This window comes from Sinocyclocheilus grahami, unplaced genomic scaffold (genome assembly GCF_001515645.1).
Source record: "Sinocyclocheilus grahami isolate Dianchi unplaced genomic scaffold, SAMN03320097.WGS_v1.1 scaffold704.1, whole genome shotgun sequence".
Lineage (NCBI taxonomy): Eukaryota > Metazoa > Chordata > Actinopteri > Cypriniformes > Cyprinidae > Sinocyclocheilus > Sinocyclocheilus grahami.
Genome location: NW_015505883.1, coordinates 475,761 through 502,893, shown reverse-complemented (window position 1 = coordinate 502,893; position 27,133 = coordinate 475,761). Strand labels below are relative to the sequence as shown.

The 27,133-nt window shown below is 37.2% G+C and overlaps 2 protein-coding genes across 2 annotated transcripts in view; one reads left to right on the top strand and one right to left on the bottom strand.

Annotated features, from left to right (window-relative positions):
* Positions 1-17,962, top strand: part of LOC107559875 (zinc finger protein 106-like) — a 19,903-nt gene extending 1,941 nt beyond the window's left edge. Inside the window, exons 2-22 of the mRNA XM_016243893.1 lie at positions 77-177; positions 464-525; positions 2,859-3,053; positions 4,285-6,060; positions 6,155-6,551; positions 6,768-6,837; positions 6,931-7,085; positions 7,189-7,249; positions 7,508-7,774; positions 7,862-8,585; positions 9,464-9,507; positions 10,267-10,409; positions 10,535-10,669; positions 11,730-11,804; positions 13,336-13,407; positions 13,537-13,608; positions 13,691-13,837; positions 15,030-15,101; positions 15,231-15,302; positions 15,385-15,531; positions 16,903-17,962. Of these exons, the coding sequence (XP_016099379.1) occupies positions 124-177; positions 464-525; positions 2,859-3,053; positions 4,285-6,060; positions 6,155-6,551; positions 6,768-6,837; positions 6,931-7,085; positions 7,189-7,249; positions 7,508-7,774; positions 7,862-8,585; positions 9,464-9,507; positions 10,267-10,409; positions 10,535-10,669; positions 11,730-11,804; positions 13,336-13,407; positions 13,537-13,608; positions 13,691-13,837; positions 15,030-15,101; positions 15,231-15,302; positions 15,385-15,531; positions 16,903-16,959 (4,797 nt within the window). The 5' untranslated portion in view covers positions 77-123 and the 3' untranslated portion in view covers positions 16,960-17,962. The remainder of the gene's footprint in view (positions 1-76; positions 178-463; positions 526-2,858; positions 3,054-4,284; positions 6,061-6,154; positions 6,552-6,767; positions 6,838-6,930; positions 7,086-7,188; positions 7,250-7,507; positions 7,775-7,861; positions 8,586-9,463; positions 9,508-10,266; positions 10,410-10,534; positions 10,670-11,729; positions 11,805-13,335; positions 13,408-13,536; positions 13,609-13,690; positions 13,838-15,029; positions 15,102-15,230; positions 15,303-15,384; positions 15,532-16,902) is intronic.
* Positions 17,963-20,376: 2,414 nt separating this feature from the next.
* LOC107559898 (calpain-3-like) overlaps positions 20,377-27,133 on the bottom strand; it is a 13,625-nt gene continuing 6,868 nt past the window's right edge. Inside the window, exons 10-17 of the mRNA XM_016243921.1 lie at positions 25,597-25,633; positions 22,936-23,013; positions 22,708-22,765; positions 22,561-22,625; positions 21,788-21,856; positions 21,630-21,708; positions 21,400-21,516; positions 20,377-20,444 (exon numbers count right to left, since the gene is read on the bottom strand). Of these exons, the coding sequence (XP_016099407.1) occupies positions 20,377-20,444; positions 21,400-21,516; positions 21,630-21,708; positions 21,788-21,856; positions 22,561-22,625; positions 22,708-22,765; positions 22,936-23,013; positions 25,597-25,633 (571 nt within the window). The remainder of the gene's footprint in view (positions 20,445-21,399; positions 21,517-21,629; positions 21,709-21,787; positions 21,857-22,560; positions 22,626-22,707; positions 22,766-22,935; positions 23,014-25,596; positions 25,634-27,133) is intronic.

Genomic DNA, 27,133 nt, shown 5'->3' with positions numbered 1-27,133 from the left:
TTAGCTAGTGATTTTAATAATTTGTCACTCGTTATATGCTGCCTGTTGTGATTGTTTTATTTGTGTCTTTATGCAGAACCCTGTTTGTTTGTGGTGGCCTGAGATACAATAACATCATTCAACATGGTTAAAGAACAGAAATGCATTCTTTGTGAAACTATCTACAGCTCCAAACAGGTAAACCTGGATATTTAAGCATACATCTCATCATCTCTCATTTCTGCTAGACTGCGACAGTTTGCTCTGAGTTCTTGTGTGACAAACTGTAATTTATTTGCTCATGTTGGCACCTGTCTGACCTCTGCACATGCACTGTTCTGTTGTGAGTTCTATGGTTACAAATAACCTTTTCTTCATTAAAATTGATTTGTGTAAAATTAAAAAAAAAAAAATTGTTCCTGTATTTTTTGAAATATTGTTCAATACTATTATGCCATATTGTAATGGTGTCTTTGGGTTTTAGGAGATGGAAGAGCACATGAGAAGTATGCTGCACCACCGGGAGCTGGAGATTCTGAAAGGCCGGTAAGAGGCCATGTTACGCACCAATGTTACAAAAAAAACCTTTGACTTAAAATATTTATCTTAACTACCGCATGATGTTGTAAGTTAATATCTAAAAACTTTAACAGTACATTTGCATGTTCATGGTTTTCTAATGTCAGGTTAGGTAATGGTCACTTGACAGGCCGGTTAAACAAATGTTTAAAGGGGTGCTATTATGCTTTTTCACTTTTTCAACTTTAGTTAGTCTGTAATGTTGATGTTTGAGCATAAAAAGATCTGCAAAGTTACAAAGCTCAAAGTCCACGTCAAAAGGAGATATTTTATTTAACAGAAATCACTTTACAAAAACTACAACGAACGACTCGTTTGGACTACAACGCATATTTTCCGGGATTTGTGATATCACAAATATCGACGAATGGGACGAGACCTGGTTGAGCTGCACTAGAGAAGGCAACGAGTGTTATCACTATGTTGGAGACACACTAGCTTTCCCAATGCAGATAAAGTTAGAGTGGTTACAATCATCCGGGTTTAAATCGCGCTCAAATTGATTTGATTTTGACGCAATATTTACACTGAAGCTCACAGGTGGCTATGGTAAGGGGCATGACATTTCCCGACCAGGCGCCGAGTGCTGCCAATCACAACACACGCTGGCCCAGCTAACCAATCACAGCACATTTCGTATTTCAGAAGGCGGGCCTTCATTTGATACTTCATTTGAACCATTCGAGCCGTTCATGCCAGACTGGGGAGAGAGGTGTTTTAATAATGTAAAATATGTGAAAAATAATAATAATGTTTTTCGTACAACCTAGTATGAGAGCCTGTTCTAGTACACCCCCAAAACAAAATCAAGACTTTGTAAAAGAGCATAATAGGACCCCTTTAATCTTTGAATTTCGTTAATTAATTAATTTATTTTATGAATTAATTAACTAGATTTTAATCAACTCACAAACCCCCTGCAGTTTCCTCACAAACTCCAGTTTGGGAAACTCATCTCTGCTATCAACACTAAAGTTATACTCCCAAATTCATAGAACTGTGCCTCCTTCAAATCTCAGGGCATTTTAGCATTATTTGAGACATGCAAAACTAATTATAAGGCATAACTGTATTGATCATTTATTTAAAAAAAAATTTAATTCATTGTTTTAAATAATTAAAAAAAAATCCTTACGCAGCTTCACGAACTTCAAAGTTCATGGAAAATATTTTGGAAAATTCTTTGGTGAAAGGTGTAGAATATGGTTATGGTCAAAAATGAAAAACATGCGTAATGTAAGGCACGTGTCTCCTTTGGTCAGACGATAGATAGGCCAAGGCAGCTGCCTTAACCCGAGAGTATATATAGGGACATTGGAAACAACTGGCAAGGCTGACAAATAACAACTGCCTCATGTGACAATTTATGTACATCTCTGGAATGTGAAAAGTGAGAATGACATTCTTAAATGGGGAGGGTATTGAAATCTAAAATGCAAAACACACAAGTCGATTTTTAGAGGTTTGTCGTCATATAGCTAATTGCATCTTGGTAATGATGCTTATGAGATCAATGTAACCTAATGTTTAGAGCATTAATCAAATCAATGATTTCAGTAATCCGTTCATTTGATCAAATGGAAATGAACTACAGAACATAGAGACAATCACACAAATCACAATCATAGTACTCAATCGCAAGCCGCACAAAAAAACTTTTGAATTTTAAGTTAGAAATAATAACATAACAGAATGCTGACTGCAAAATGGCAAGCTGCAATGACACCATTTTTTGGTGGATAGACCATCTGCCAACAGCAAGTATTTATCAGCTCACGAGTTTGGCACTAAAGACAGCGTCTATGGCAGGGAGGGGTTTTCAAGTCGGCAACTGTAAGCAGCTCGCATTACAGCTAGCAGAAGAGTCCCGCCCTTGCTGCAGCCCTAAAGAGCAGAGGAGGGTGGAGACGGTGGGGGGGGGGTGGATTTTTACACACCAAAATCCAACAGCTCTCCCAACCCTCGTCTCAGAGCACAGCGGACTCCATCATGACAGCGTGCTAAGGCTCAGCAGCTGCTGAGAGGGTGGTCGCCCCTCTGAGTTCAAGATCTCCCGGCGCCTTCTGTTCTTGCCTGTTCACTCAAACCCATTTGTGAAGCCCCTGAAGATGTACCACAAGATCTGGAAAATTGCGTTTTTTTTCTTTAACTTTTTAGTAACTAGTTGGATTTTATGATTGAAAAGTCAGTTTGCCTCCTGATCTCTCAAAAAAAAAACATAACTCATTAGACAGCCACTCAGAAGCAGTAGCCATGCCTGAGGGAAGTATTGAGCAGCCTATGTTCCCCTCCGTCCCCAGGGACTGTGGACACGAGTGCCGGGTCTGCGGTGTAACAGAGGTGAGCCTGACCGACTATGCCAGTCACATTTCCAGCCCTTTGCATAAACAGCACATTGAGGATCAGAAGAACCGGCCCACAAACGAAGACCAAGATGAAGAGTACTTTGACAAGGACATTGTGCAGCATATCGAGCAACGCAAAGAAATGATCAGGTGAGTCTTTGCTTACTATGTGTTTGAAAGCCCTGAATTGTATTGATGGTGGTTGCAGACCTGTTATCTATTGATTAATTGCATGGTAGTGTTTAAATCTTTGTCAATGAAGTGTGTTTTCTTAGGGTTTTAATAATCAGTTTTTTACCACAACACCTGCAGTTCTATATTAAACTATTCTGCATACAGTGGAGTATGGTGTCAAGTGAGGCCAAAAACAGCCATGACTGCAACACTCGCACTCTCACACTCTTGGATGCACACCACACCATCCCTTTCCAGCTCAACCCTTAAACAGCATGGGCACTATGTCTTTAAATAGTCTGACCTCACCAAGTATTTTTATGCACCATGCTGTTTAAGTCACATGTTAGACATTAATTAATGACAGAAGTCCTTTTCTGTTCTGCGCTAATACATAATACATTATTTTTTATTTTACTTCATCTTTATTTTTGTCTAACAGAAAGTTGTTTTCCCTTGATCTCACACAAGATAATAGAAAGACCTGTACATCACTCACCATTTTTGTGGTCAGCCGTAGAACATTTAGATATCCCAGTTGTTCAAGATCTAAAGAATACAATTTTTGTTATGTGAAGATTGCAAGATAATTAAGTCATGACCACTGCAAATCAAGACAGAAATAATACTATTAAATGATTAAAAATAACAGTAGTTCCTTATTCATAAAAGTTTGATCCAATAAAATTAGTTTGGTATTGAGACAGTGAAAATCACACAGATGTTTTCAATGGAAGCAGTCTGGTCTGTGTCTCTGGTTTAATTATTCAAGGATGAATAAGCAATCTTTGAGTCTGCAATTTGGTTTCTTTGGAGCACGATAAATGAAGGTACTAAATATGGGTGATTTCTGAGTTTTGGTGGGGAATGCCACAAGCAGTAGAATTTTCACAAAAGGTGGGTCATCAACAGCTGTTATCCTGTCACATACCAAATTGTATCCTATCATATGGCCTCCTTATACTCTGAAAGACAGGAAAAGGCAGCATTCTTAGCAGTTTTAATGACCTTATTTCCAACTGTATAGAGACATGCTTTTGTACAGATAGCCTGTCATGTTTTGTGATTCTCCGCATATTTGAATTTACATGCATTGTTGTTTAACTTATCCATCATGCTTTTCACCTGTCCTCGTTGTTGAGTGTGTCCGTACCATTTTTGCCAGTTAAATCATTGTATGTTACCATTCTATACTGAACTCTATTAGGAAAGAAGAGGCTTCTGCAAAGCAGGCTAAAGAAGAGCAGGAAGAACGCAGGAGGTGGCAGGAGCTTCGGACTCAGTGGCTTGGGCCAAGGCCTTTGATGTACCAGCAGTGTGGCCCTTGGGACCGGCCCTATCCTAACTTTCCTCAGATGCCCAAAAGGGGCAGAGGCTCCAAATGGCAGAATTTGAGATTTTCATCCCCTGAACATGGCAAAAGGTTTCATCCTAGCCGAGATGTTAGGTGTGCCACGTGGCATGCTCAAGGACCGCCTAACTTGCAGAAATGGGACTCTGTTGGTCGTCATGGAGGGAGATTCCACAACCAAGGAAACTTTTGGGGTGGTAGACAAGGTGGATTTGGAGTCTGCCCTCCACGAGCCTGCCCTCCACAACTGAGAAACCAATTTCCCTGGAACAACAGTCAGTTTAATGTCCCATGGAATGGACAATATATGTCACCACCTAGGCTCTTTAAATCACCTGCAAAAGAGCCTCAAAAGACACCCAGCAGCTCTGAGAATCAGACACAGGGTGAACAGATTCTAGAAGAATCTGGTGGAGAGCATGATCCCAACAAAGGTAAGGGTCAAAAGTCAGAGAAGGCTCACCAATGGGCACCATATCCACAAGCTAAACTTGGGGATCCTTCATCCCAGACTAACCCTCAGCCAACATTAGATAATTCAGATGTGGAATCTCCTCAAACCTCTAGTTTCAACGTGGGCAGTCAGGACATGGAGAGGATATCCAAGGCAGACCAAAAAAATTGTCAGTATAAACCCACAGAACCTGAAGAGAGTGATTGCAGGGAGCAGAATAGTTGCTTCAAGAACATTGGCAGTACTAGCATGGATAGTTTCTCCTACCCCTCCACCTCAACCACTAGGAGAACAGAGAAGCCCAGCAAGCTTGCTGAAGATGGTTCAGAAATGAATCTCAAACAAACAGGAAGGCAAGACTTTGTCAGCTCTAAAGGTTTTAAGCATTCCCATTCAAGCTCTGAATTCCCACAACATGCCACTTCCAATGCAGAGCAAGATCTGCTGTCAGAGATGCTGCAAAAAGCTAAAGAGACATTGCTTAATAGAAATAACTCTAATGACATATCTGGTACAGAGAGCTGCCTCAAAGGATCAAAGGCTGTGCCTCAGATTAAAGAGCACGTAGAGAGTTCAGAACTAAAGAATCAAAAATTACATGAGAGTAAGAAGACACTTAATAAAAACAAGGTTCAAGAAAGTTTGGGTTTTGTGAAAAGTTTAAGCAATGAACAAGAGCAGTTAACCAGTACTGAGACCTCAGTACAGATTGGCAATGTGCGCAGTGACACTAGGCCATCTCTGCAGTCCTTACAAGTTAGTACCTCCACTATGGACCACGAAGATGAGGAGGAGTGTGGTGAAATGGAAGAAAATCAAGTCATGGACACTCTGGATGAAGGTTTGTGCTCAACTGGTGAGGGGTCCCACAGCAGCCCATCACAACAAACTGCCGGTGACTCTGTGCCCCCTTTAAGTAAGCTTGCCTTGCCTGCATGTCTACAAAGGGATCTGAACCGTCATATGGGCACCAAAGCCGCATCCCATGAACCCAACTTGAATATTGCAAGGCGTATTAGAAATGTGAGTGGCACGCGAAAGAATGAGACTGACAAGGACTCAGGACTTAAACCCACTTTGCGGCAGCTTATTAGCTCCTCTGGCTCAAGACGGAATGTCAACTGGGACCAGGTCTACCAGGAAGTCAACCGAAAGAAGCAGGGCAAGGGCTTACCAAGGTACTGCATGAATATCTCTTAATTTTCCGTTTTCTTGCATAAAATGGTTACTTCCTTCATACCTTAATTCCATATTTGTCCTGAATCTTTTCAGATTTGGTATAGAAATGGTGCCCTGTGAACCTGAGGGTCCAAACCAAATGAATGAAGATGATGTACCTCTTTCTGAGGGCTTTCATTGGGACTCTCTGGTTGAATTTAATCAAGTGCCTTCCCGTAAGCGTAGCTTGTCTGAAAGCAATGTGGCCAAAGAGGATTCTGCAGGTACCAGCTCCCTCCCCAAAGCTGTAGAACCAGTGAGAGACTCTCCTGCTTGTGGCCCCTCACAGCCACCAAGGAGAGAGGAGTTACAGTCCAAAGGCCATCTGGAAATTCAAGGTTCTATAGGGCCTTCTAAGGGCCCAGAGGAAGTTGTAGAAGACGGCAGTTGTAGATCAGAGCCTGAACTGATTGACACGCAAGGAGCTGGGAAGAAACGCAGAGCTCCAGGGGTAAACTTCATACTTGACACTATGGTTTATGCTTGACATACTCAGAAATACAGTAGCTCTAATTCTAATGTAATTATCAGCCTGCTACATTACATAGCTGCCTCTAAAGGCAACATCCAGTGTCATTTTTAAATGTTCTACATGAACATTAATGCAAGAATAACGTAAATGGAAAATAAATATTGCCATTATCTAATTGTTGGGTCTTTCCACTAGGATGTTGTGTCTCCAGAGATTCCTGATGACGATAGGAAAAACAAGAGGCAAAAAATTAAGGCTAAGAAAGGTAAGGAAACTGCTTTATGCTATTTTCTGTAAACCAAACTACACAGTGTCCTTATTTAAGTATTTTAATATTTCTTTGTATTGTGGTTTTCAGAGCGCTCGCAAGTGGATCAGTTGCTGGCTGTATCTCAACGTGAGGAGGAGCTTAACACATCTCTTCAGGCTGTCGACAACAGTCTTATTCAGGCACGTGCTGCCCTGCAAGCTGCCTATTTGGAAGTGCAGCGCTTGCTTATGGTGAAACAACAGGTAAGACCTAGCACTGTAGTGCTAACAAAAATGGATAAAAAAAATTTTCAGCTCTCACTGGGCTGTCACTTGATTTTACAGTATTTTATTAACTATTTTACAGGTAACTAATGAGATGAACTCTTTGAGAACCAAGCGCATTGAAATTCTTCAAGGAATGCAAGGTACAAAAACCAGAAAGCAGGAGTCATGTAATCATATTTATTAACTCTATAAATCTAAGGTAAATGATGAGGAAAGTCAGATTAATACCACATATCCTTTCATGGAGCTCATACCTGTAAAGCCAGTTTGTAGTATGTATATAAGAGGTATGACAGTAAGCGCCTTACATGTACCAAATCTAAACCAAATCAAGTTTTATGAAAAGCTTATTTGTTACTGATAATAAAATATATATGGACATCAAAATTATTTTTCAGGTGAATTTGAGTCAAAAGAAAGAGAGAGGAACAGTGAGGACATCTTAACTTCTTCATCAACCCAGGTTTCTCAGATCACCGCCAACCCTGTTCACCCAACAACAGCTGCTCACTCATCCTCTTTAAGCTCCTCACTGCCTGTTACCATCAAACAGGAGCCCGTCTCTCAATGTAACCTCATTCCTGAGCCTAACCTTGTCAAAAGCCCCCTCCCAGCACCTCAAAGTACCACACCTGTCCAAACTTTGTTTGCAACCTGTCAAACAGGTAGGTTCCAATCAATAAATTGCAGCTCAGAGGTTGCTATTGCTAGCAGTACTGAATTATAGAATGTTTATTCCTCATTTAAAACAGATACTACCTTCAGCAGTAAGATGGAGGCTTCACGAGACGCCACAAGCATGGCTTTGACAGCAGCTTCCTCAGTTCACAGATTACAGCCGTCACCCGTCAAAGAAATTCATCCAAATTCGAGCTCTCAAGAGGGGTTAGCCAACCTGTCTTCCTCACTTATGTCTGCAACCCTCTCTCCTAAGCCACTGTCTCCCTCTAACCACCTAGAAACTAATCCAGTTAAGCGTGTTCGAAAGCTAAAGAAGAGAAAGTGTCTTAATAAAGCAAAGTTGAACGAGCAGCCTGAAATCAGCGAATCTGAGCTTGATGCAGAGCGGCCCGCTACCCGACCTACCCGCAAGTGCCGACCTCATCTGCGATCCAGCAGCACGAACGTCTCACCCCCCACACCAGAAGAGAAAGATGAAAATGAAGAGATGGTGGTGACCGAAGCATCAAAGGCGCAACCACAGGGAACCAAGCTAGCAACACCACCACCAATGAATGAACGTCACTCTGATTCATCTGAACTGGAGATGGTGGAGCTTCCCCAACCTGATATTGATATTGACATTGTCAATCTAGATTCTTCAGACCCAGAAGAGATGCCTGAAAAGAAGGCCAAGGAGTCAGCCACTGCATACACAACAGACCATGCCGTCAAGGACCCTCAAAATCTTGCCTGCAATGAGGTCACCTCCACTAGTGAAATTGATACTAGCAGTATAGTCAAGGCTTGTGAAAGGTATGTCTCGTGGTTTGAACTGGGATTTTCTAAACATTCTTAATATATTAGGCGCGTCCAGTCCTGTGCCTGCATAATTTAGCTCCAACCTGACATAGCACACTGCCCTAGAGATCTCTCATAATCCTGAAGACCTTGATTAGTTGGTTCAGCTGTGGTAATTAGTACCGGATCTAAACTTTGCCGGATAGTGACCCTTTTGCCGGATAGTGATCTTTTGAAATTTGAACTCTATATGAATGCATCAGATTTGGACCAAACTGAGATAAGTTCAATTTGAACTACAGTTTATTTTAAGCCCGCAAAAATCACGATCTCCTCAACATCGTGATGCCTATCAGTCATCGGCGATGGACGATGGCATCGTCTATCGGCCCAACCCTACAGTGTACTTATGTGAATACAAAACAACATTTTATGTCACTAATGTATAATATTGACTTTATTAATAGTAATAATAAGAAGATTTAATACTATATTTTTCTAGTCCTTTGGGTTCCAAAAACAGTGCGATTAGAAAGTGAACTAGATCACAATGAAAAATGCTAATCAAACTAGCTGTAGTTAGGACTTGAGTGTGGGAACACCATAATAGTTTGTCAACAAACAACAAGGGATTTCCAAAAAGTGTTTTTAATCTGTAAGATCTCTGAGGTTATTAAGCATTCTGAAAGATGAAAGGTAATGTTCATCAAGCATTTGGCTGTTGGGCTTTGAAAATACCGACATAACAGATACAGCTTGTTTAATGTCATGTTCACTTACAGATGGTTTGGCTTGGTGTTTTTTTGGCCTTCTGACACCTTGACGCTTTCTGATAATGGTCATTGAAGTTAGTCAGTATTGAAAAATCTCTCTCTCTTTTTTTTTTGTTACAGTGAAGTAAAATCAGCCTCAGTGTTGGAGTCCAAGGTGCCTTCAGGTATGCGATGTGTTCAAAAACATACATGGAAGCTGTTGCAAATGTATCACTGCCTCGGCAGTATCATGCCTTAAACATCAGATGATCATGATATGTCATGTGCGAATCACTTACCATTTCATTTATTTTTTAACTACTGGTAGCAGTGAGTACATTTCAATTCATCTTGTTTTTTGCTCAGTGCAGTCGTAGCAGAACGACCAAATTAGAATACTCACACGATCAGCATACAGAAATAGTTCGTCAAGTCCCCAAATTACTTTTTAAGGGCAAGGTATTCTTAGTGCCTGTTAGTTTTATACTTAACCTGTGCCTCTGAGAGTGACTGCCGGGTTGACGACCCTGAGAATTGTTCTCGGGAACTCCATTAGACGACTAAAATTAAACACATTGGCACTGTCACGTTAACTCACTTTCCCAAAGGTTGGGTTAAAAAGGTTAAAAAAAGTCAACACTGATTATGATCAGTTTTGATGATCAGTCCTAATGTTGCATTGTTGTGGCGACTTAAATCCAAAGTATATTTCAGGTTTGACACGAAATGCTTAGCGAATGTCTGCAGCTGAACACGTAGCCTTTCAAAGTATACTTTGTTTGAAAGATCATGACGTTTTTATCAAAGGAAACTTTACCCACAAGTTTGTATTGTGTTCTGTTTGTTGCGTAACTGCACATAAATTATCTAGACACGCATCTATTTCACAGTGTTAATGTTTCACTCAATAACTGATATGTTGGTGTGTGTGTGTGTTTTATCAGCTATATCAGATCCTGGGGAGGAGGAGGTGCCAACAGAAGGGGAGTTTGAAGGCCATCAAGAGGCTGTGAATGGAATGCAGATCCATAACGGACTGCTGTACACTTGCTCAGGGGACCGCACTATACGCGCTTTCAACCTGATAGTAAGACTTTGTAGAAATTGAGACTTGTAGTTCAGTAAAAGCATTTAAACATGAAAATGGATATATATCTATGAATGTAGCTTGTATACAGGTTTCTCTAAAAAGTCTCTGTATCTTTGTTACAGAGCCGGAAGTGTATGGCGGTGTTTGAAGGTCACAGCAGTAAAGTGAATTGTCTGTTGGTGTCATGTGGAGGAGGCCTGCAACAACGCCTGTATTCGGGATCAAGTGACCAGACCATCCGCTGTTACAACCTCAAAGTACTTTGATTCACACCACGTTTAAAATAGTCCACCCAAAAATGAAAACCGTCATCATTTAGTCACATTGATGTTGTTTGCAACTTTTTTTCTTCAATAGAACATGAACGTTTTCAGATGCACAAGGGTGCACTTTACCATTCAGCAAAGTAGAGAGTGATTAGCATTGTCAAAAAGAATACCATAACGTTTTATACACTAGATCTGTGTTAGGAACAAACTGATATTTAAAGGAATAATTCACTTAAAATGACATTTTTGTCACCAATTAATAGTTCCAAACTCAGATGACATTATTTCATCAGTGGAACACCAAATGCGAACTTAGAGTTCTCTTACATATATTGAAAGTGAGTTCTAGTACCAAAAAGCACCATAAAAGCTGATGAAAGTATAAGAAGTAGAATTGATAAAAGTAGGAAAAATTTATTATTTAATAAATATTGAATGGTTAAAATTAAAATGTATCATCTAATAATTATCAAATGGTTAAAATTAAGATTTAAGTAGTTATTTATTTGTAAACCTTGCCAAAAACTGTGGACACCATTCACTTTGTGCATGAAAAAGCATGAATAGATTGGACATCAGTGTTATTTTAGTATTATTTATATACTTTTATAGTATTTTGAATTAGATTTATTTATAGATTTCTGGATTTCAGTATAATTTGTTTATTAGATTTTTTTGTGGTACTTTAATTTGTCTTTTTTTTTCTTTAACATTTACATTTAAAAAATATATAGATTTTGCCTAAAGTTATAATAAAAGCTATAACGAGTTTGTTTTTAATCCAATATTCATGTTTTTTCTGGTCTTTATTTTATTTACTATTAAAAACATTTTTTTTTTATGGTTTTAGTTAACAAAAACAACATTGTTGGACATCCTGCATAACTTTTTGTTTCTTGGAAAAAAGTAATTAACGTAGATTTCAATAATAAAGTCACTGATGACAGAATGACATTTTTTGACAGAAATTATTTTTTTTTGTGTTTTCTTTATATTGTTTTTCTATAATAATGAGAATATTACCAGTATTTCTGTTTGTTTTTCCCAGACAACAGAGTGTGTGGAACAGCTGTCTCTCCCAGATCGAGTGCTTTGTCTTGGTGTGTTCACACCAGACGCGAATGTAATTATTCGCGCGAGTAGATTGCGTACAAAGTCAACGCAAAGACGCGAATAGAGGCAAATTCACGCCGAGCGATGTGTTTGCTGCAAACGCACGATATTCGCCTCAATCGCGTCTTCCTCGAGTGGAAAATCCGCATGACGCGTTCTCGCTCAAGCCAATGAGGGAAGAGCTTCTTGACACGTCCAGTTGAATCAGACAATGGAAGAGCGCATTATTGTAGCCGTCTGTTATTATATAGGTCTGGAGCATAGAAAACAATTAAAATCAGTTGTAGTGGTAGTTGTATTTTATTAGCACGGCTGCAGAGATGCTGCTATCAATAATAAAAATAATAGTAATATCAGTGTATATATACAGTAGTAAAGTGTAACACACACATTAATGCAGGATTCTAACGTTACTCATCCTCCTCTGGATGGTGCTGTGAACCCAGACACGTCGGCGTTTGGATTTCCATCGTATTTGGGACTTTTTGACAACAGGTACAAAACATTGATTGTAGTTATCTTCACCATGGTTGATCGCGCTATGTTTTTATTCGCACGAGTGACACTGAAAACATCCCGCGAGTAATCTAGAGCAAGTGACGCGATGCGCATATTCGCTTCACGTCTGGTGTGAACACACCATAATGAATTTATAACAGCTAAGGGGGTTTTAGGCACTCCGCTTCGCTTATTGCTTTAATTTAGAACCATTAAAGTTTTTTGTTATTTTCAGGGCAATTAAACATATTTGACCCCTTTTCTCATTACTTTAAAGCATCCTGACATTTTCTTTTTTTATGTTTTTTTTTTTTATTGACGTTAATTTTATTATTCTCGTTATTTTCAGTGATTACCACATTATTTTTACAGCATTACAGTAAATCGCTACTGTTAAGTGTTATTGTTAACGAAGATTAAAACCATTACAAATGGTTTACATGAATTGAAATAAAACTTAAATAGAATATAAATATTAGTTGAAAAAACCTCAACTTGAAAAACTTATTATAAAAACGTATTTGCTGATCATTTCCAAGGCAACATTTCTAAAAAGTTGAAGTACTAAAGTTACATTAAAAAAAAAATATATAAAAAAAAGACAAAATAACATCAAATTAAAAAAAACTAAATGAAAACTAAAAATACAAAAAGAAAAGAAAAGCTAATTCAAAATATTAATATTAATAAATAATATAATGTGTAATACTAAAATAACAATGGTATTATTAAACTATATTTTTATTTAAATCATGACACATTACTTATTTGCTGTATGAATACTTTAAAGTTTTAAAAAATTACATTATGGTAACGAATGTAAACAATATATATATATTTTTTTTACATTGTGTTAATGAAAATGTGTGGCATCAAATACTTCATTGTCATGAAATGAATGTCATAATGTAAAAAATATCAGTGGTCCATTTTCTTGATTTGGATTCACTCACACACACTAGTTGGACTGTATTACAGTGATATTGTTGTGTGCTTGTTGTAACCTATTTTTGTGATATTGACTAACTCTGTGGTGTTTCCAGTCTCATGACAGACTTCAAGTATATGGTGGACATTCAGACATGGTGATGTGTATGGTCATCCACAAGAGCATGGTGAGCGCCTCTACTTAACACCCTATTGGGATCCGGATTCCAGAAACTTTTCATAAAGATTTACAAGCATTAATCATTGCAGTAAATGATTTAAAAAATGAGGCTGGTGGTGGTTTGTCTCTGTTGCAGATCTACACAGGCTGCTATGATGGGAGCGTGAGAGCTGTCAGATTGAACCTGATTCAGAACTACCGCTGCTGGGTAAGAAACTGAGGTCATGACATGTGCCAGAGACTCGGGTATAATGTACAGCGGTTAACATGTGTTGCGTGCCTCTTCACAGTGGTACGGTTGTACGCTAATCTTTGGCGTGATGGAGCACCTGCAGCAGCACCTGCTGAACGATCACACCAGCCCAGCACAGCAAACATTCAAATGCCGCTGGAGGAACTGCGACACCTTCTTCACAACCCGCAACGGCTCCAAACAGGTACGGCAGCTTTCCGACACTCTCTTAATGCAGGTAAAAGTAGTCACTTCCACGCATTGAAAACAGGAAGTTGTACCGCAAAAGGGCATTTATGTATTTTGCTGCATGTACCACAATTGGTGCAGTGTTACACATTACGTTTGATATTTGTGACCCTGGAGCACAAAACCAGTCTTAAGTCGCTGGGGGATATTTGTAGCAATAGCCAAAAATACATTGTATGGGTCAAAATTATCGATTTTTCTTTCATGCCAAAAATCATTAGGATGTTAAGTAAAGTTCCATGAAGATATCTTACAGTAAATATATCAAAACTGAATTTTTGATTAGTAATATGCATTGCTAAGGACTTCATTTGGATAACTTTAAAGGCGATTTTCTCAATATTTAGATTTTTTTGCACCCTCAGATTCTATATATTCAAATAGTTGTATCTCGGCCAAATATTGTCCTATCCTAACAAACCACACATCAATGGAAAGCTTATTTATTCAGATGATGTATAAATCAATGACTGGTTTTGTGGTCCAGGGTCACATTTAAAGCTACCAGCAAACATGCTGTTAATCTCTCTGGTGTCTTCATTAGGATGTTAAGTAAAGTTCCATGAAGATATCTTACAGTAAATATATCAAAACTGAATTTTTGATTAGTAATATGCATTGCTAAGGACTTCATTTGGATAACTTTAAAGGCGATTTTCTCAATATTTAGATTTTTTTGCACCCTCAGATTCTATATATTCAAATAGTTGTATCTCGGCCAAATATTGTCCTATCCTAACAAACCATACATCAATGGAAAGCTTATTTATTCAGATGATGTATAAATCAATGACTGGTTTTGTGGTCCAGGGTCACATTTAAAGCTACCAGCAAACATGCTGTTAATCTCTCTGGTGTCATTTGCTATAAATGCAACTACTGCAGCAGAAAATATTGCAAAAAGAATGATGGTACAATTTATTTTCACGACACTTATCCACATTTTCCTCCCAATTCAAAAAGAATATATATATTTTTTTTATATATGCAAAAATTATATATTTATTTTAGCATGGATTTATGTTATGATTTTAAGTTATGTTATTAAAATTACTCACACACACTAGTTGGACTGTATTACAGTGATATTGTTGTGTGCTTGTTGTAACCTATTTTTGTGATATTGACTAACTCTGTGGTGTTTCCAGTCTCATGACAGACTTCAAGTATATGGTGGACATTCAGACATGGTGATGTGTATGGTCATCCACAAGAGCATGGTGAGCGCCTCTACTTAACACCCTATTGGGATCTGGATTCCAGAAACTTTTCATAAAGATTTACAAGCATTAATCATTGCAGTAAATGATTTAAAAAATGAGGCTGGTGGTGGTTTGTCTCTGTTGCAGATCTACACAGGCTGCTATGATGGGAGCGTGAGAGCTGTCAGATTGAACCTGATTCAGAACTACCGCTGCTGGGTAAGAAACTGAGGTCATGACATGTGCCAGAGACTCGGGTATAATGTACAGCGGTTAACATGTGTTGCGTGCCTCTTCACAGTGGTACGGTTGTACGCTAATCTTTGGCGTGATGGAGCACCTGCAGCAGCACCTGCTGAACGATCACACCAGCCCAGCACAGCAAACATTCAAATGCCGCTGGAGGAACTGCGACACCTTCTTCACAACCCGCAACGGCTCCAAACAGGTACGGCAGCTTTCCGACACTCTTAATGCAGGTAAAAGTAGTCACTTCCACGCATTGAAAACAGGAAGTTGTACCGCAAAAGGGCATTTATGTATTTTGCTGCATGTACCACAATTGGTGCAGTGTTACACATTACGTTTGATATTTGTGACCCTGGAGCACAAAACCAGTCTTAAGTCGCTGGGGGATATTTGTAGCAATAGCCAAAAATACATTGTATGGGTCAAAATTATCGATTTTTCTTTCATGCCAAAAATCATTAGGATGTTAAGTAAAGTTCCATGAAGATATCTTACAGTAAATATATCAAAACTGAATTTTTGATTAGTAATATGCATTGCTAAGGACTTCATTTGGATAACTTTAAAGGCGATTTTCTCAATATTTAGATTTTTTTGCACCCTCAGATTCTATATATTCAAATAGTTGTATCTCGGCCAAATATTGTCCTATCCTAACAAACCATACATCAATGGAAAGCTTATTTATTCAGATGATGTATAAATCAATGACTGGTTTTGTGGTCCAGGGTCACATTTAAAGCTACCAGCAAACATGCTGTTAATCTCTCTGGTGTCTTTTGCTATAAATGCAACTACTGCAGCAGAAAATATTGCAAAAAGAATGATGGTACAATTTATTTTCACGACACTTATCCACATTTTCCTCCCAATTCAAAAAGAATATATATATTTTTTTTATATATGCAAAAATTATATATTTATTTTAGCATGGATTTATGTTATGATTTTAAGTTATGTTATTAAAATTAAAAAAAAAATTAATCATGTTAAATTACAGCAATTTTTAACCAAAAATGTTTGACTACCGTTCAAAGGTTTGGTTGGAGTAAGATATTTTATTATTATTATTTTCTGAAAATATACCAAGGATGCATTAAATTGATCAAAAGTGACAGGTAATTAAGACAAAATATTTCTGTTTTAGCTTTCTATTTATCAAAGAATTCAAAAAAACAAAATCCATAAAAATATTAAGCATCAAAATCATTTTCAACATTTATTATAATAAGAAATGTTTCATCAGCAGCAAATCAGCATTTGCCATCACAGGAATAAATTGCATTTTAAGAAATATATTAAAATAGAAAACAGTTGTTTTAAATAGTATTTGTAATATTTCACAATATTACTGTTTTTTGTATATTTTTGATCAAATAAACATAGCCTTTATGAGCATAAGAGACTTTAAAATAAACATAGAAAAATAAAGATCTTAACCCCAAAATTCTGAATGGTAGTATGTGTGTATAGTTATTTGTAGATAAAATGTGACATTTTATGTAAAAAAAATAATAATAATAATAATATTTTTGTCTGTCAAACTTTGACCTGACTCTTGTCTTTGTAGGCAGTACACTGTCACATGCAGAAACATGCTGAGGACGACAGTAAAATGGAGCCATGAGGGGCCAAAGCAATTTCACAGACATAGTCTCCTCTTTTCCCATATTGGGGATGTCTCATTCAGCCCTCACCAGAGGAGCCCTGTTCATGGGCATATTTTTATATAAACCATCAGATACCAACAACTGCCACTTTAGATGATTCACAGTGATGGTTGATTTTAATCTCTGAGTAATCAGTTTTATGTAAAAAAAAAGACAAGTGCTACTGTAATTTCAAACAAAAATAAGAAAATGTCTCTATAAGTGGATTTGATTTGTTGGTATTTTGATTGATTTCTGTATCAGACGCTTCTCCAAGTCTCTCATCTGATCATACACTGTATCGTATCATCAGCTCTGAGATTTATTGACCAAATAAAGACAGAAACTGTGGGAAACATTTGGGTACCGGTGCATCAGCTCCCTCAGCAAACACGTGTAGCTCACTGTTGTGTGTGCCATATGAGTTTAGAGATCTTCTGATGTGGAGTGATTTCAGAAAGCATGAGACTTGTCGTGTCGAGCAACCAGATTTTAGTGTTGTAACGTTGCAGGCTTTTATGAAGGACAAATTCAATGGATTTTCTGGTTTCGTGGTATTACATACCTGTCAAAGCAAACTGTTATTCTGGGACACTTGCATTTCAATCTGTTTTACGAATGCAAAAGTCTAATTAGTCAAGTTGCGTCTGCCGATTTTATTTGGGTTTCTTTTTCTTTTCTTTTTTAATTGTTCATTCAAATGTAGTCATTTGAGTGGTTGAATCATTTTCCAATATTTTCTTTTCTTTTTTTCTTTTCTGTGGTTGCTCACAATTGGTTAAGTAGAGTCGAAGGATTCCGGTTTGCCGTGACAAGTCTGCTGTTGAAATGTTTGCCTTGCTGTTGACAGAGACTGAAATGTGCCAGTTCGTGTGCGATTGTAAGCCATTGAGAACAAATGTTGAATGTGTTTTATGGCAGTGGTTCCCAACCCTGGTCCTGGAGGCACCCCAACACTGCACATTTTGCATGTCTCCTTTCTCTGACACACCAATTTCAGGTCTTGGAGTCTCTTCTAATGAGCTGATGACCTGAATCAGGTGTGTTTGATTAAGGAGACATGCAAAACGTGCAGTGTTGGGGTGCCTCCAGGACCAGGGTTGGGAACCATTGTTTTATGGGACAGTGGGAACAAGACAAGGTCATTTTATTTTTCTATAGTCAAGAAGTGGGTTTTTTTCTTTCTTTTTCTTCACAGCATTTTGTGGCGTTCGTGCCGATGAGATTTGTAGTTTTCTGCAAGTCTAGGAGGTTCCTCGCACAGGAAAGTACCTATATTTTGCAGTGTAAGAATGAAAGTTGAGGGGTGATAAGCAGGGGAGGTGTGTTTGTGCAGTTACCAAGAGTAATAGCACTATCCTATGTCTGTTGAAATAGAACATTTTACTACCCCTGAAGTGTTGTATTTTTTAACTATATATGGGCACTGAATTTTTTTTCCATTATATTATATCATAATGGATAAAGATACAGCTTGTTTTTCCCCCCAGTCATAACCTTTGAAATGTGTCTCAGCTCTTTTGCTGTAGTTGTGTGTTGCTGAGGAGAGATTTGCAGCCAACCTCTAAACTGGTATTCCCAAGTTTCTCACACGTGTTCATTTCAAATACTGTTAAAATCTTTAGAGACATTTTGTACACAAATGCCATTGAAACAAATGGAATAAAAAAGATTTACTGTGTGCATTTCTTTTATCCTAAGGGGAAATTTGGTTTCATGGAGGTTATGTTCCAGTGTAGTACTTCACTTGAGACTTTTCATGAAAAGGCTACAAATAGTGTCCCATTACTTTTTAAAGCAATAAAGACGGCTTCTTAGAAAACAATTAAAGTGTTATCTTATTACAATAGTACAAAACATATTTTACATATTTTACTGTTGACTTAATTTGCCGGCGTGCAACCGTTACTCGTGTTATTGAAAAATGATACTTGAATATATATTTAATGTTTATTTCTAGAATATAAAATCACCTAACAGGGTATTAAATACTGAGACCCAAATTTTGTAACAGGGCTGAAAAAAACAAATCAGATATAAAACAATTGGTGAAATACACACTTTTACAGCCCCTTTGTTGAAAAATAATTTAAAAAATCAACATGCATCTATTTATTTTTCTTGTAATTGGTACTTATGCTTTTGTGTAAATAATTAGGCTTAAAAAATTATTTATTTTTCCTGGGAAAGCACCTCAACCAAGAACTACACAATTATTTATTAAACGGCTGAAGTCAGTACACTCGTTTAAACAAAAGGTTAAATGCGGGTCAAGCAAAAAAAAAAAAGCCTAGCATCGACCCATGACTATACACCATTCAATAAAGACCCTGAATGTTGGCATCTGTCATGACATCTGAGATGGTTCCTAATGATTTAAATGGAAGGCTTTTGATGTTTGAAACTAATGACGTGGACCTGATGCTAAACATTACATAGTCTTAAGATGATGGATTGGTGCCCACTCACCTCCAGTACATTAAGTCTGATGGTGCCATCTCCACCTTGATCAAAGGCCTGGAATGCTCCTACAAAGAGAACAGGTTCACTTCAGACAGTATGCATGCATGATTTTTAGCATACACAAGCCCCAAATCAATTGTTGGTAAAAAATTGACACATGAAATATTTCAAGTAGAACCCAGTAAAATCTTTAGTTGTTTAGAAAGCGGTTCTGTATGAATTCCCCACAACTTTTGGTGTTTAAAGAAGTTTCATTTGAAACATTTTCCGAACAAATGTGGAAATTTTCTTTATCCCTACACATTCTGTTTCAACCCTGTTATGCTGAGATTGTGGCAGCATTGTACTAATTAATTCCATCTGTAGCCAAAACATAGGAATAAATTAGTACAATATAGCCACAAGTTATTAAAAATTGTATTTAATTAATACTTTAATTAATAATTTGATTTATAAAACGTGGCCACAAATTTTTCTGTCACGTGCAGGGCTCCGTATCATTATTTTTTTATTTCTGACATCATATTTTATAAAGTCATTTATTAGTATTTTATTGTTTACCTTATAAAGCTCAACAGTTCAACTCTGTTATGAGAAAATGTCAGTCAGCAATTCTTTTCAGAAAAAAAAAATACTGTTCATGGAACAATCTTTAAAAGAAATACAATGGTACATTGATATTTGCTTGCTAATACTGTTATTTGTCCTTTTGTCCTGTCTTTCGACATTTTTTTTTTCCAAAGACAAAGTTTTGAAGTTTTTTTTAATGCATGATTTATTACATGATACAATGAAACTGTGCCTTGTAAAAAAAAAAAGTCTATAATTCCAAACTTACTATGACAGAGTTAATAATGTCAAATATTGATAAAAAAAAATTCTAGCTTAAATGGCAACACTTCCTGAGAATGACACTGTGTGTGTACTATTTACTAACTCACCTCCAGTACATTAAGTCTGATGGTGCCATCTCCACCTTGATCAAAGGCCTGGAATGCTCCTACAAAGAGAACAGGTTCACTTCAGACAGTATTCATGCATGATTTTTAGCATACACAAGCCCCAAATCAATTGTTGGTAAAAAATTGACACATGAAATATTTCAAGTAGAACCCAGTAAAATCTTTAGTTGTTTAGAAAGCGGTTCTGTATGAATTCCCCACAACTTTTGGTGTTTAAAGACGTTTCATTTGAAACATTTTCCGAACAAATGTGGAAATTTTCTTTATCCCTACACATTCTGTTTCAACCCTGTTATGCTGAGATTGTGGCAGCATTGTACTAATTAATTCCATCTGTAGCCAAAACATAGGAATAAATTAGTACAATATAGCCATAAGTTATTAAAAATTGTATTTAATTAATACTTTAATTAATAATTTGATTTATAAAACGTGGCCACAAATTTTTCTGTCACGTGCAGGGCTCCGTATCATTATTTTTTTATTTCTGACATCATATTTTATAAAGTCATTTATTAGTATTTTATTGTTTACCTTATCAAGCTCAACAGTTCAACTCTGTTATGAGAAAATGTCAGTCAGCAATTCTTTCCAGAAAAAAAAATACTGTTCATGGAACAATCTTTAAAAGAAATACAATGGTACATTGATATTTGCTTGCTAATACTGTTATTTGTCCTTTTTGTCCTGTCTTTCGATCCAAAGACATTATGAATGTAACAGGGTTGACAAAAAAAAACATTTTTTTCCAAAGACAAAGTTTTGAAGTTTTTTTAATGCATGATTTATTACAAGGTACAATGAAACTGTGCCTTGTAAAAAAAAAAAAGTCTATAATTCCAAACTTACTATGACAGAGTTAATAATGTCAAATATTGATAAAAAAAAATTCTAGCTTAAATGGCAACACTTCCTGAGAATGACACTGTGTGTGTACTATTTACTAAACACTATTTGTTTGACTATTTGCTAGTGAAAAAGATTACAACTTACTGAACATCCCCTCCAGTCGCACAAGACAGCTGACGAAACTGTCAAAGTCGATGTGCATGTTTTCATTGGCATAGCGCATGGTGATGATATCATAGAGCTGGTTATTCAGACGGAACCCTGAGTGGCACACAAAACACGTGACTGAACAGTGACAAGACCATTAGAGACAGACAGATGTTCTTCAACATGAGAACGGATGAACAGTAGAAATACATGAAAAACCTTCTAACCTGCATCATTGATGGCGTTTCTCATCTCATAGCTGCTGATAGTGCCAGTATGATCAAAGTCATAGCACTTAAAGATTCCCTGTGGAGAAAATTTAAGTCCATGTGTCTAACAGTCTTGTTTTTGATTTAATATAGGAAAGAATGAGGAGATTTCAAACCTGCCACTGTTTGACTTTGTTCCACAAGTGTCTAAACTCTTGTAGGTTAAGTCTTCCTTTTCCGTCCATCTGTGAGATTAGGATTAAGAAAGATTTGCATGCAGATTTGAAATGCATCTGCTACGAAATTAAATCTACTATGAAATGGTGGAGAAGTAACATTTATTATTTCAAAACAGTCAGAATCATAAAACTTTCTTTTCAACCCTGTTATGCTGTGAAATTTCCCTCTTTTTTAAAATAAGTTTGGGGTCGGTATGTTTTTGAAATAAGTCTTTTTTTGCTCAATCAAGGCTGCATTTATTCGATCAGTAAAATCATTCATATTCGGAATTATTATTACAACTTAAAATAATAATTAAAATGTTATTTATTCCTGTGATGCAAAGCTGAATTTTCAGCATCATTACTCCAGTCTTCATGATCCTTCAGAAATCATTCACAAAAGAACACAAAATAATATTAACTGTAATTAATATGGTGTGGTGAAATATTATTTGATTGGTTGCTTTTACACTGACCTTTTGTAATATTCAACTCTGAATGTTATGTAACAGAGTTGAGTGTGTCAGTGTGTTTGGCAAAACTAAAACTAAGGCTTATTGCTAATAATGATAAATAACTATTGGAACATTGTAAAACTGTATTGACATATTGGCTGGTGGAAACAATAAAGCCACAAATGGTACCTTTTCCTGAGAATGACCCAAATGTTTTTGACAATGCCTTAAATGGGCTTTACAGAAATGTTGTAATCTTGATACAAAGGATACGTCCATGAGGGCAATCATGCTTCTGCAGCTCTCTCGACTGAAGCCATCAGTGTGTATGTCCTTGTCTGTAAACAGCCGATCATTTCTTGAAGACATTATATAGAAAAACCACAATCATACAATATAATAATCTACAAAGATACGTACATTTAGACACCACCTTGTTCAAGACATCTTTGAGGTCATTGGCTGAGATCTCCATTTGCTGTAAGACACAAGAATAAACAGAAAGTCAGATGTGGTGTTTATTACGCCAACAGAAAACTGTCATGATATGGCTGTTACCACTGTTACCACTGGCATGGCCAATTACCGGTCCCACCCCACCACCATACTCACACTCCCCCCAGCGCTCAGTGGCTCCCCAGTACTCACGTCCCCCGCGATATGCTGGAAAATGGACAGGAACTGCTGGTCCTCCTCGCTCTCTTCCCCAGTCGAAGCCGGAGCCGGCTGATCAGACATGGGATTTGAAAAATACATACGTGAGAACTGAATTTATTCTCTCATTTTCATGCGAGAAGCCAAAGAATCTGATCACTACTAGATCAAAAAAGAGGGGGGGGGGGGGGTATTATATGCTCCTTTTTCTCAATAATTAATGCAGTTTTTACTTGGACAGCCCTCCCCTTTGAAAAAAGATTCAAATAAAGTACTAAGAAACAACAGAATGAATTAAACCTTTGAAAGATTTATTATAAACTACATTTTCTGAAGAAAATTGCTTGCCTCTGCAAAATCCCCTTGCCAAGAGATTGCAATGTGGTTGCTAAAATGTAGTTTTTGGTGTGTTTCTGAAGTGTTCTGGCTTGTTGTTAGAGCATTGTTAGGCGGTTTCAAGTCAAAAGAGTTCACCCTAAGTCCACTCCAAATCTCCATGATATTCTGGGGGCTGGATTTATTAAAATCTTAAAAAAAAAAAAAAAAAAAGGGGGGGGGGGGGGGGTGTATTATATGCTCCTTTTTCTCAATAATTAATGCAGTTTTTACTTGGACAGCACTGCCCTTTGAAAAAAGATTCAAATAAAGTACTAAGAAACAACAGAATGAATTAAACCTTTGAAAGATTTATTATAAACTACATTTTCTGAAGAAAATTGCTTGCCTCTGCAAAATCCCCTTGCCAAGAGATTGCAATGTGGTTGCTAAAATGTAGTTTTTGGTGTGTTTCTGAAGTGTTCTGGCTTGTTGTTAGAGCATTGTTAGGCGGTTTCAAGTCAAAAGAGTTCACCCTAAGTCCACTCCAAATCTCCATGATATTCTGGGGGCTGGATTTATTAAAATCTTCTTAAAAGTGATGCATTTCTTAAGATAAATTGTAAAAAGTTTTTTAGTGCAGTTATTGAGAAGTTAAAACCGATTTTTGCCTGCATATTGCCACAATAATCATTCGTTGCGATTGACTTGACAAGAGTTCAGCACTTGGCGTCACATTTTTGAAGGGATAGTTCACCCAAAAATGAAAATTACCCCATGATTTACTCACCCTCGAGCCATGCTAAGGTGTATATGACTTTCTTCTTTCAGACGAATCCCTGATAGCACACATTTTTTTGAGTGGTTGCTCATCTGCAATACGTCTATAGGACGTTTTCTATCAGATGTCAAATAGATGTTTACAAGGTGTCTTTAAGATGTTTATGATTTAGAATGTTTGTAAAACTGAAAAGATATCTATCAGATGTTTGTACACAACAGATGCTTTCCAGATGAAGCGATCTTTAGCAGACAGCTTGCAGACGTACCTGTGCTATCTGGGATATAATTGGAGTTATATTAAGACATGTCCTGGCTCTTCCAAGTCTTATAATGGCAGTGAATGGAGGTTGAGATTTTGAAACAAAATAAAGTGCATAGATCCATCATAAAAAGTGCTGCACATGACCACGCTCTCGTGAACGCGCGTATGACAGTTAGTGGAAACAATAAAGATCATGGTTTATAAAATTATAAATATGGATATTTTTTACACAAACGCATCGCTACACTTCAGAAGGCCTTTATTAACCCCCTGGAGCCAAGTGGACTACTTTTATGATGGATGGATGCACTTTAAAGCTTGGAAGAGCCAGCTACACTTCAGAAGGCCTTTATTAACCCCCTGGAGCCAAGTGGACTACTTTTATGATGGATGGATGCACTTTATTTTGCTTCAAAATCTCGACCACCATTCACTGCCGTTATAAAGCTTGGACATTTATTAATATAACTCTTATTGTATTTGACTGAATGAAGAAAGTCATATACACCTAGGATGGCTTGAGGATGAGTAAATAATTTTCATTTTTGGGTGAACTATCCCTTTAATGCTCCGTGTATTTTAAATAGTTATGTTTAAAGAGCCTGTCTGTTGCATTCACTTGCGCTGCATTTTTCTTGCGTTATCTCTCTAAAGTGAATGCATCCTATGTATGGCTGCTCGAAAGAAGATTTTCATAATTATAACAATAAAAATGGGGTCCCTATTTGACTAATTTTTGTACAGTTTCTACTGAGTTTACACTCTAAAAAGATTTTGGGAGGTTTTAACCCAGCTATTGGGATGTTTTGACCCAGCGGTTGGGATGTTTTGACCCAGCTATTGGGTTGTTTTGACCCAGCGGTTGGGATGTTTTGACCCAGCTATTGGGTTGTTTTGTGTCAAAACAACACAATAGCTGGGTTAAAACAACCCAATAGCTGGGTTTGTCCCTTTTTAACCCAGTGCTGGGTTGTATTTATATATAGTTCATGAATAATCATGACCGATCACTGTTTACATTATCAATCAATGGTATCACTTGAAGTATTCATGCACATCTCTAGTAAAAATAATGTGTATTATTTGTAGCTAGTTTTAAGTTCTAATGCTTAATATTTGAAACAACCCAATAAATTCATTAAGCATCTTACTTCTGGGGATTTAAGACATGTTGGAGGTTAAGAATGTTTCGTGAATCCGTCCAACGTAGGGTTAGTAGTTTGGTACTAATCGTAATAAAGGCATGTCTTAGTTGAACTCAAATTTCAAATGCTTTTAGATGATCAAGTACTTACCACTGGATGATCAGCTTCAATCCTGTTCTCTATCTCCCTGAGAAGAAACCAACAAACACTGGTCACCACAGTAAACAGCACAGGCCATCAAAGAGCTTTCGGGGAGCCGTTTTATCATGTAGGTTTTCTTTCATATTTGAGCTTATTTTTCAGTATGTCTTTTCTGTCTTTTGAGCCACTTTTGATGGCCAAATGATCAATTGTTATTCTGCTTACATCAGCCATGAGTAGGATAATTGAGTAGGAATTACTCAAACTTACCATATGTGAGAAATCCTTAAAGTATGATTACTTAAATGTATCATTAAAAATTAATTCTCTGTATGATTTTTTTTTTTAAAGTTGCTAAGTTTGATTTATGGTTACAATGACTATCACAGGGCCAGTGGTTAATACACATTTAAATCACATCAGGAAACTGGAAATCATTTTTGACATGATCCTTGCTAAAATACTCTGACTCCTTGTCTTCCATCAGCATCATCAGTATTCCTTGGAGAACATCGGCAGTCCTTTGTGTGTCCATGTCTTCCTTGTAGCCAAAGTTAAATTGTGCTTCACAGTGGGTCAGAACTGAAAGGAAATGTTTACCGGAGGGTCCCAAAATGTGCTGCCGCTTGTCCTAAAAAAGATTCCATTACAGCCTCGAACTGGGGCCGATTTCTTCCAGCTCTACAAATCAAATTGTCATTAAAAATTTTGTCCTTGTGTTTTTCCACCCCTTTTCCCAATTGTTTCCATCCCCTCTGTATAGAGAACTCAATCAGGTAACAATGAAGTCAGCTTGGTATTCATGTGATAATGTAACCATGCTTCTTTGTACATAAAATAACGCCCATTTAATGTGCCTTTTTGCAGCCATTATAACCCACTGACATGAGTATCAACTTCTGTAACAGCTGCTTTTTAAGCCAGGTGTTTCAGACGTTCTTCAGCTAAGACATGATTTAATGTAACAAAATACATACAAACAACTACAAAAGGCAAACACCAGAAAAATGTGGATGTCAGATCAGTGTTACAGAGTTACACATGACATGTGGGAAAAAAGATATTGCAGTACTAATTTGTTTCCAAAATTCGTTAACTAAATGTATTACACGGCTCTGTGGAATACTTGATTCTGATTGGTCAGTCGCGACATTCCGAGGTATGTTATCCCTCGATAACAACCGGTAAAAGCTAATAACACAGGCTCATCCGGGTAACAGCAGTCGGCGCTGCACTCTTGCTTGAACTGATTTTTCTTGGTGGAAGCTTTGCGTTTGTTTAGCTAATAAAATATTAAAACTCGATTCAAAATGGTGTACAATTTAATTATGTCGTCCTGGTATCGCAGACTCGCTCTCGTTATATACAAACGCAGCTGCTGCCATTTTGCTACGATTATTTTGTACTCTGTAATGGATTATAAGAGAACTAACAAACTGGTTAGGTTTTAAAACATTTTTGTCTTAATTCTTTTATTGCCTTAATTATTTTTGTGGTGAAATGTTGTGTAATAAGTGGTTTGACTGCACCGTTTCCCTTAAATGTC